This window comes from Eucalyptus grandis, chromosome 8, assembly GCF_016545825.1.
Source record: "Eucalyptus grandis isolate ANBG69807.140 chromosome 8, ASM1654582v1, whole genome shotgun sequence".
Classification (NCBI taxonomy): domain Eukaryota; kingdom Viridiplantae; phylum Streptophyta; class Magnoliopsida; order Myrtales; family Myrtaceae; genus Eucalyptus; species Eucalyptus grandis.
In genome coordinates, this window is record NC_052619.1 from 26,719,478 (window position 1) to 26,730,307 (window position 10,830).

General features: G+C 36.1%; 1 protein-coding gene across 1 annotated transcript; it reads left to right on the forward strand.

Moving 5' to 3' along the window:
• Nucleotides 1–8,152: 8,152 nt before the first annotated feature.
• Nucleotides 8,153–10,279, forward strand: LOC104416853 (TMV resistance protein N-like). Its single transcript, XM_039299782.1, has 2 exons — nucleotides 8,153–8,347; nucleotides 9,788–10,279. Exons 1-2 carry the CDS (start codon nucleotides 8,153–8,155, stop codon nucleotides 10,277–10,279), a joined length of 687 nt encoding a protein of 228 aa, XP_039155716.1.
• The last annotated feature ends 551 nt before the right edge of the window (nucleotides 10,280–10,830 follow it).

Here is a 10,830-nt window from a genome sequence, read left to right on the forward strand (position 1 = left end):
AACTGATACATATGTTATTTAACTCAGTAATTTAATGGTAAAATTTAACGAATGATTAAATGTATTAATTTTGGGTTCTTTGTGATTAAAAAATTAATTTGAGGTAACATTGTTATAGGTATATCAATTCATTCGATATTTTTCGTGATATTAACCCTTTACTGAAAGCCACAATCAAGGATTTTATTGGGGAGCTAATGGAGTATATTTTAACTGAGTTGATAATCCCAGTTAATAATATACTACAGGGGAAAGATATCCAAAAACTAATAATAATAAAAAGTGGTTGGTCCCACGACCATTGACCGGTCAAATAGAACGGCTTTGACCAAATAAATATAATTTTTTGCTCGAATGTGAAACGGAGGAGCATTTTCGATCACTTTTCAATTGTTTGAACCAGCTTTAAAGTGACTGTGTTCCAAGGAGTCGCCTAATAGTCTGCCTTGATTTTAGTTCCAAATATGTTGATCCTTCAAGGTCGAGTTTCCAACTGGAGATAATTTTGAAATTTCACAAAAACTGATTTTACAGTAAGAAATGACTCCTTATCTCCATTCAAGATCATATTATTATTAGCAAAGTATGAGTGAGTACGGCCAAACAGAATTATGAGTGCATAATCTTGATTTTCTTGTGCATCGGTTTAAATTTCAATTGCTTATTCTCTGCTGCAGAATTTTAGGGAAAACTTGCACTGTCATCTGTCATCAGTCTGACTAATGAAGAGGTGGGCCTTGCATGAGCTTTGTTTTTATCTTTGGAAAGAAATGAAGACCGGAAGGAAAGGAGAAGATGTGAATAAATGAAGGAAGAAACCTTTGGGTGCGATGTGTGGAGGTGGTGGTAGTGCTTTGTTTTGGGATTTATAATTTTTGCCAAATTTTTTAGACAAAAATATTCAGGTTTCCATCTGTTGGACCAATCATACACTTGCCAGTTATCAAAAAATTGGCCAATCAGCAAGCTTTGTCTCCTATGTGAGATTGATTTAGTCATTTTAGGTAATTATTTGATTGTATTTAGTTTAGGCTTTTTTTTTGTAGAACGAGTTTCATTCATCTCCTTGTTTAACATTTCCCGAATAATAACAACCAAGCCATTTCTGTTTATAATAAAATAATAATAATAATAATAATAATAATAATAATAATAATAATAATAATAATAAAATGCAATGGGAATGAGCCACCGGAGTCAAGCCTTGGAATAGCGCAAGATATGAGCATGTAGAAGGAACAAAGTGGTGGGGGCCACCTGCCCATCAAAATCAACTTGATCTTTTTCTCTTTTCTGAGCAAAGCCGCATGGATGGAAGCTATTCCGAAACTGATGGAGCAAACATTTCCTTCCGCTTTTGACTGAGCAACAAAGACAAAAAAAAGGTGAGATATCATCAAATCACGTGAAACTCATAATGATCGGTATAATTATTGCACTTAATTGACATTAGTGACGTTTATATGCAGCATAAATTTAGATAATAACAAAATAAGCTAAACTCTATATGTAATGCATCCCATGTTAGTGGATGCTTTACACTTTTGAAATATCATTTTTCGTTAAAGTCTAAAAGCAAAAATCTTCTTTTGGACTAAATAATCTGAACATGACGTTTTCTTTTACACCTAGTCAAGTATTTCTTACAAATTCTCATACCAAGTATCCAATGCTTTTGAAAATGACTAACACTTTGATTTGATAAGGAATGACATTACCAAGCATATGAATTCCAAAAAAGCATCCAATGAATAATAACCTAGTCGAGCGAAAGATCCATCACTCCAAAGTAATAGAAGATAAACTATTGGTGTACCAATTAATCATATAGAGGTGCTCTTCTAGAAAATTTCTTGTGTCTTTGAATTTATACATTAGAACCTACCGCATTACTTTCAATTGAACAAAAAGCTTGATCTATTCTCATGCCCGAGCTATGAAAGGAAAAAGGTAATCCTTATCCAATTTGTAATTAGATTGCCTAATGCATAGAAAATGCGAAACCGATTGTTGGTGAAGACGTGCTCATATCAAAGCCCTTCTCTCAAATCAACACAAGTATCTACATACATGGATGACTAATAATTCAGTTAACAATAAATCAACGTTAAACAAACATTCGTATCGATCATACGTCCAACTAACGCAATAAATGCGATTTTCAATGAAGAAAAGTTTCATGCGCATATCATTAACTTTTTTAGGCACACACACATTATAATATTACCGAAATACTTATAATATTCTGTGTTTTAGGGGCCGTTTTGAAATTCTTTAAAAGTTACTCAAGGAAAACAACTATAATTTTAAATTGTAAGTAGCATATTGAGTGAGCTTTATAATTAGCAAATGTGAATTAGGGTCAACATGGACCTAGTTCTACATTTTTTTAGTATAGTTGTGAAAACTTCTTTTAGATGAATATAGTGTGTATAGTCTTTTGAAGTCCCTTTAGTCAAAATCACGGAAAAAAGAACTAGTGACTTTTACTTCTTCGAAAAAGTGAAAATATTGATGTGAAATGACACCACTTGAAATTATCAAGCTCATGGTTAGAATCTTCCGTACAACATCATCTATATGCGATGGACGGATATGCCGTGTGAATGCACTTGGATCCATGTAGCCAAAGTTTCTGCATAAGAGAAAATTTTTTTCCAAATCCAGCGTGTGAATGCATTGGGAATTTGGGATTATAGCAGTCAAAGTAAGATCACGCGTGAAATAAGAGAGGGAAGAAAATTTCCAAATCTAGCATGTGAATCGCACATGGATTGATGCAGCCACAGTTGGAGCACGCGTGGAAAACATAAAATTTGACATTCCTAAAGAGGATCCACCAAATAAAGACACAGTGATTGCACTTTTAATTAGCAATTTCTGCAATTTCACATACTCCTTGTGAAGATGATCTACCAGACACAGTGATTCAATAGGTAGTAACCATTGAAGGGATCATATGAACCACATATATCACATGAGGTACGAGAAAAACAGAATACAAACCATGTACTCCATTGAATAAGTTTTGTTTCGTAAAAAAATGTCAACTTAGGACAAATAGCAAATAGAACCTCCCAATGATTTATCAGCTCATGATCTCACATTAAAGGACTGCATCACTATTTGCTTCTCCTGGTGTGTTGTCCTTACAACCCACAATTCCATTTATGCAAAACCAAAACCGGTACACTGGTACAAAAGACCACAGCCTTCATGCTTGATTTACCTTTACCTTTTTGGGTATCAAAGGAGGACGAATGCTTTTATCCCATCGTACTTTGGCTCAGTGCACAAACACCATATAATACACGAATTTGATCTCATGGTGGCATGTAGCCAAGACAAAAGAATTAGCATCTAAGCATTTGTAGTCTAATTACATCCATAAGGAAAAGTATTGTATAGATTGATTCTATGAATTAGATATGGTGCCATTTGATTTTCAGATAAGCCCAAAATGAAAATGATTGATATTGTATATTTATGTTCTTTGATACACTGAAAAACCCAAGAGTATGTTACGAGCAGATGAGTATATAAAAGGGAAAGGGCCTCTAGGTAATAGTTTTTTCTGCCAAATTACGAGCAGATGAGTATATAGAAAGGGAAAGGGCCTCTCTAGGTAATGATATTTTCCATCGGAAGCAAATCTGCAGCATCGGGTAAAGTAAGATAAGAAAGGCAATCTTTTATTTCATTATAATTATTACGAACCTCGAAGCAGAGCAAAAGTCAAAAAAGAAAAACTTAATAGTCAAAAAGAAACGTTCAATAACAATGAGGAACGATCAAAACGGCACTGTTGCTAAACCAAAGGAGTAAGGACTAGCCTATTAGCTTAGTGACAGTGCCGTTAGGCATGCTGTCCTTACTGTGAGCATTTCACCCACTTTCATTCATTCCAGACGCGAGGGGTTATTATACCTATTTATTCAATAGTAACTGGAATCGAAATTTTTATGTTGTATCTACCTTCATTACCGTTAGGCTCTATTATTTTCTATTTATCTTTATCTTCCTAATAAAGAGAGAATATACGGGTGACATTACGGAGTCTTCTACCTCTAAACAGATCTCTCATATATATTTTTTCTTTTGAGCCTTTTAAGGACTTGTTCAATCCTTGACGTCAACAATGAGGAATGATCAAAATGAATGGGGTTAATACCTTGAAAAACCTTAAGCTGGTACACTTGTGACAAATTTACCAAAAACCATTTTTTTGACCACCAAAAACCCCAAACTGGTATACCTTTGATAAATTTACCCAAAACTGGTACACTTGTGACAAATTTACCCTATGTTAGTTTTCGTTAAATTTTATTCTCAAATTATTAAGTTAAATGACACATGACAGTTAACCGGTATACCAATTTAGGATTTTACGCTCCGTTTGTCACCGTTTACAATTTTTGTGATTTTTTTGTGGTATTAATCCAATTTAGCATAGGGTATATTTGTCACAAATTTACTATTTTAGGTTTTTTTTTTTTTTTTGCAGTCAAATAAATTAGTTTGGGGTAAATTTATCATAAATGTACCAGTTTAGGGTTTTTATAGTCAATCGGGGTAAATTTGTCACGGGTATACCGGTTTGGGGTTTTTCATGATCAAAAAAATAGTTTGGGGTAAATTTGTTTGGGGTTTTCAGGGTATTAGCCCAAATGAATGTCCCACTAAATAAGAAATATGCATTTCCCGGGATTATAAAAGGGAATGCGATGATGACAAATGGGAATCACATGAAGGAGCAAATAGAAATTAGTTTTTTTTTTTTTTTTTTTTTTTTTGTGAATCTTTCTTGGTTTTCAAATTAAAAAGCGGGTTAATACCCTGAAAAACTCCAAACTGGTACACATATGACAAATTTATCCAAGACTATTTTGTTGACCACAAAAAACCTCAAATTGGTATACCTTTGACAAATTTACCCCAAACTGATACACTTGTGACAAATTTACCCTCTGTTAGTTTTCGTTAAATTTTACTATCAAATTATTAAGTTAAATGACATATGACAATTGACTGATATACCAATTTGGGATTTTACGCTCCGTTTGTCATAATTTACAATTTTTGTGATTTTTTGTGGTATTAATACAATTTTGCGAGTATATTTGTCACAAATTTACCAGTTTTGGGTTTTTTTCGCGGTCGAATAAATTAGTCTGTGGTAAATTTGTCATAAATGTACCAATTTAAGGTTTTTTATGGTTAGTAGGAGTAAATTTGTCACATGTGTATCAGTTTCAGGTTTTTCAAGGTATTCTTCTAGAAAATTTCTAATTTCTTTGAATTTATACATTAGAACCAACTGCATTATTTTCAACTGGATAAAAAGCTCAATCTATTTCCATTACAAAAGGTCATAAAATTGTCTAACGACTATTGCTTTAAGAAATGTGGGGAAAAGGGCAAAAGTATACATGTGCCTCTTTGCATTTGGCACGTAAAATGTATCTGGTTCCTTCTTTGACACTTTTGATCATTCTATTGTTTAAGTATGTATTTGTGATGAAAGTGTATCATCAACTCTATTAATTTATCAACATGTGATGCTGTCATATTTAGCTCTAAAAATTCATATAAACATGAGCAATATTTTTGCCCAAATGTTGAATATGCTTCATAGTATTAAGTATTTATGCACAAATATAAGTTAAGCAATTTATTAAATACATTATATGCATATAAATAAAAAGGAGTAGTGATAGAGGAATGTGGAACCATTTTATAGTGGTGCAATCCAATTGGGTGCCCACTTAATTTTTAGAGACTGTTTAAGAGTTATGCCTAAGCAACTATACTTGAAGCCTTGAATAAAGATTGGTTTACGATGAAGCCAACATTCATTTATAAGCACGGAACTCTCTTTTACAAAGAAATGCTCTCATAAGATTGATCTCTCAAGAATTTGATTGCAAAGTTTGTACATGAGGGATATTGCAAGTACTGCTATGGTACAAAAAAAACAAAAAAACTGTTAGGCAAAAAGAGTCACCGATCATCCGATTTTCTAGTAAGGAGTCATTGGCACTTTCATGAAATATATAGTATGCTTCCATCAAATTTTGTGTGAAAAAAACAATGTGTATAATTTACTTAATTAAATAGAATGTATCACGTACGTTTGAGTTCAGACAAATGGAGTCCCCACCCATTGAATAAAACATGTGAATGGAAGTGGTGTCCATTAATTCAAGTTTTGTCGTCACTCCGCTACTTTTTTTTGTGCGTGAAGAGTGGAGCGTCGGTGTACTGTTAGCTTTCTCAATCGGACAGCCTTTGTCTAGTCATGAAGTGGGAGAATATAATTTGGGACAATGGCCGACGTTACTCAATTTGTTGGAGTTATCTATAAATAAGACCAAGGACAAGAGCTAGACATAGAATGTTAATGGAGATGTCTAATAGAGAAGAATACAAATAAAATAAAAGAGATGTAACCCAAAAAAAGAAGAAAAATGAAACAATAAAAAAGAAGAGAGAGGAGACTTATAATTCTTGAGGATGGTTGTGAATGTTTGGTTCAGGTGAATATGACGTGTAGGAGACTTTTACTGCAAATACTTGCATGGTTTGATTTACATTAATCCATTATTGGAGCCTCAAGGAGATACGAAATGGCGAATGGTGATGATGAATGCTTTGAAGTGCAAGGACCGTCACTATCCAAGTGGCTTGGTTTCGCACTCGGGTGCAAGTTTTGCTTGATTTTCATGAAGAATATTTCTTTAATGAAATGCTAAAATTGACCGTGTCGATTATTTTGCAGCAAAAGAAGTGACACCTGCACTGGGTCTCGTTTTCGGGAAGCTCGCCCAAAAATATTGGGTCGAAATCACAGCTTGTTGGCTTTCAAAGTTTTCTTTGGTCGAAATGGCGGGTAAAAGGGGTCATGCGACTGTTACTTCCCCGGAAAAATTTTAGTGTGATTGTTGGACAACACTACTTACATTTACCAAGCTCATTGGACCGAATCTTCCGGATATTATACACACACACACACACACACACACACACATATATATATTATCATGGGTATTACAAGGCAAAGTATAGACCGTTAACCTCTCTACATATTTTTTTCAGAATTTTTTTTTTTAAATCTAACGAGTAAAATGCATTCGAATAAATGCAGCTTACGTAAGAGCAGGCAAGGAAAACATAAGTAGACAAATTAAAGTGAAAATGCAAAGGACTCCCCCATACCATTCTTAAACAAAAGATGGTTCCTTAAATATATCAAAACCAGTTAATGGGAAAAAAAGCTAGCATGTGGTACGCATTTTGAAGATCTATTTTATAACTCATCTTTTGAAGACACAATGAGTCTTTTTTGAATAAGTACAAAATTTGAAAAATTTCTTAGCCATTATACAAATTCCTGAGAAGCTAAGATCAACGATGTACAAGATATGTTGCCATCCATAGAAGATGAAATATTGGAATGAAATATATCGGAATTAGATTGAGAATGAGACGGATATATTTAATTAGCAATTTTCAAAATTTCCCATGCTCTCTGGCAAATTATCTTAGAGTGCAAGAACTTGTCTTTATGTGTGAGCTCTCCAGCAAATTATCTTCCTTTGCTTTTCACTCCTTACTTCAAAATGATGAGCACTCTAGCGATCTTTGAAGTCTTTAACAATATTTACAAATGAAGTTGCCTCTACGCTAAAGGATTGTAGCTCACTCTATAAGTACACATTACTTTACTCTATGCTCTAAATAACTCTTTTAAAATGATTACACCAGCACTCTCTTAGAGAATACACTCGACTTTCACAGTTTTTTTTTTTTTTTTTTAATTATTAAAAGTAAGTGTACGAAGTAAGAACGAGTTTTAGTTTTAGAGCGTTTTGATCCCTCGGCCGCCTTCAAGTCTCACTTTGACACGTACATATAGCCCTTGAAGCTTCCTCCATGCGTTAGAGACTTTGAATAGGTAAATAGCTGTTGAAAAGGGTGATTTTAGATCAGCAGGATCACTATGGAAAATGGAATAACGAGTTTCAAAGCGTTATCCCATTTGCATAAATAAAAACAGTAGCCTGTCTTTGCGTGCGCACCAAATTTCGGACCAAACCCGTGGCCTCCGAATCGACGACCCTAGAATTCTTCTCTCTCTCTCTTCCAAAGCACTATGTCCGGCCTCTTTGGGTCGTTATTCGACCGCCACCAGAGGCCGAGGGACTACCAGGAGCAGATGCAGCCTCTCTCTCCTCCTGTTCAGCTTGTCGAGACCTCCGAGGACGAGCTCAAGCAGTACGACGGCAGCGACCCCAAGAAGTCTCTTGATGGCCAACAGGGGGCAGATCTACGATGTCTCTCAACGCAGGTATTCTGCGACCTTCTTCGTAAAATCGGATAAAATTGTTATGCTCATCGCGCGATTTTGATTGTTCCCTGTGGCAGTCGTGGGTTGTGGATTGGATCGTCACTGTCTTCTTAGGCTCATCCTACATGAATTTGTTGATTGCAATATACTGTCTATTCACGTGCGAAGTTAATGCTGCGGTGAAATTGGCGTATGTGAAGCTTAAAAGAAATGGTTGAGAATTTTTCGTCCACGCATCAAATTAATGAAACAAAATACCCTTTTTTGTGGGATCTAAAAGCCTGGTTAATAAAATGGGAGTAGAGTTTGCTTCAGTGAATGTCGGTTGGCGATTGGCTCAGACGTTACTCAATTTGCTGAAATTATCTGTAAAAAAAGAGTCAGAAAAATTGCTAAACAAGAATGTTGATGAAGATATCAAATAGAGAAGAATACGTATAAAAGAAAGGGAAGAGGGCGGGGGAAAAATAGGATACTTTAAGGTACAACAATGTTGTACCATAACATATAAACGACAGTTGTTATACTGAGATGAGAAAGATTTCGGCCGAGGTTCCACCCGCCAGAAAATGGAAGTGAAATTTACAATTCTTTAAACACTAGCAAATGGACATTCGCCGTAGTAAAAGTCATATATAGTGACATATTACGATATCATGTTCTTGGTTATGACCGTGTGAAAAGTCAAGCCCCACATTCACATTGTCTCTAATTTTACTTCCCTGTCTAATGATGGAACGACTCCCATGCTTTAGGAATTGAAGTTTCTATTTGCAACCTGAACTTTAAACTTTATGTCCTCACTAATTTTGGAGCTTGAACCCCGATATTTTTTTTTTTTTTCAAATTCATAACTTCCAACATGTATCTGAATATGCATTTTTTGTTCAATTTTTTTATATTTGTTGAGAATAAGTAATGTATGGCTTATCTTGTAGTTAGACTTCAAGACACGGGGTATAAGGGTTTTATTATACATAGTTGGGGTGTAAAATTCAGTTTAGATTAAAAATCCAAGTTGCCTTCCCAATCATCTCTAGAGTGTAAGTGTAACACATAGATCAATACCATTCTTGGACCACTTTCACTTCACATTCAACAAAGATTGGTACACATGTTGCCACCACAGATCTCATAGCACCTTTTCATTTTATAATAACAAGAAATTAATTTATTAGTATCCGGTCAACTAATCTAGAAGAGCATCAATCGTCACTCACAAATTTACCATATACCACAGCGAAGTACCTTTTTAATGTGATCAACACTTCATTATGCATATAAGAAAAAGAAAAATGAAGGGCTGAAAAGAATAGAAACCATTTCCCCAGAAACCAAATAAATCAATCAGAAATTTGGCCTTTAAATCAATCAGAAAAATGATACTATGTTAACCATTTCTGTTTCCTGATTCTAATGGTTTTTTCTCATTCTTCCAAGCTCAGAAGGAACTATGATGTCTTTCTGAGTTTTAGAGGCATGGATGTCCGCAACTATTTCCTTGGTCATCTCTACACAGCTCTTGATCAAAGTGGAATAAACACTTACATGGACAGCGAAGATCTAAAGAAGGGAGAGCAAATATCACCCGCACTTATGGAGGTAATCAAGGAATCACAAATAGCGATCGTTGTTTTCTCCAAGGACTATGCCTCATCACCATGGTGTTTGGAGGAGGTGGCGAATATCATGGAGTGCAAGGAGCAAAGAGGCCTCATGGTCTTTCCGGTGTTTTACAAAGTGGAACCTAGAGAAGTGAGAGGGCAAAAACAGGGTTATGGAGAAGCTATGGCCAAACATGAGGTCAAGTTTGGGAAGGATTCAGAAAAAGTAAAGCGATGGAAAAAAGCTCTTCATGACGTCGGTAGCTTGTCTGGGTTGCATTTCATCGACGGGTACGTGAAAGCACTTCTACTGCTTCAATTAGTGTAATTCTTTTGATATTTGATCTTCTTTAAGGTTTGGGATCCTCTGAAGTTCGGCGTAATCTATCCCCCCTCTCTCTCTAATTTGCCTCGTCTCTCTCCCTCGCATTGGACACTCAGCACAGAAAACACTTGCACAGAACACGAAACAGAGCATCATGGGCGAGCCGTTCGTCCTCTCCGACACCCTGCCGATTCTCGACACGCGGCCCTCCGATTGCTCACGTCCCAACGCCACCCCAGACGCATCACCTCAGCCCGTCTCTGTCTCTCTGTGTCTAGGGGCGTTAGGCTACGAATCTGGGCTCGCGACCCCGGATCTGGGTGGCTTCAAGCCCAGAGCAGCGGTCGCTAGCCTCGGGCAGTGGTCGCCTGAGACTCTCCTGTCTTCCGTGACAGAGGGACAAGAACACGGAAAGAGGGTGCAGCAACTGCGGCACGACAGAAGATGGTGATGGGTACATCACGGTGGCAGGGACATGGCAGCGAGGGAAACAGATTAGGGCGGCCACGGGGCAGCGGCAAATGCGGAGGGGAGTGGAGAGAGAGAGAGAGAGA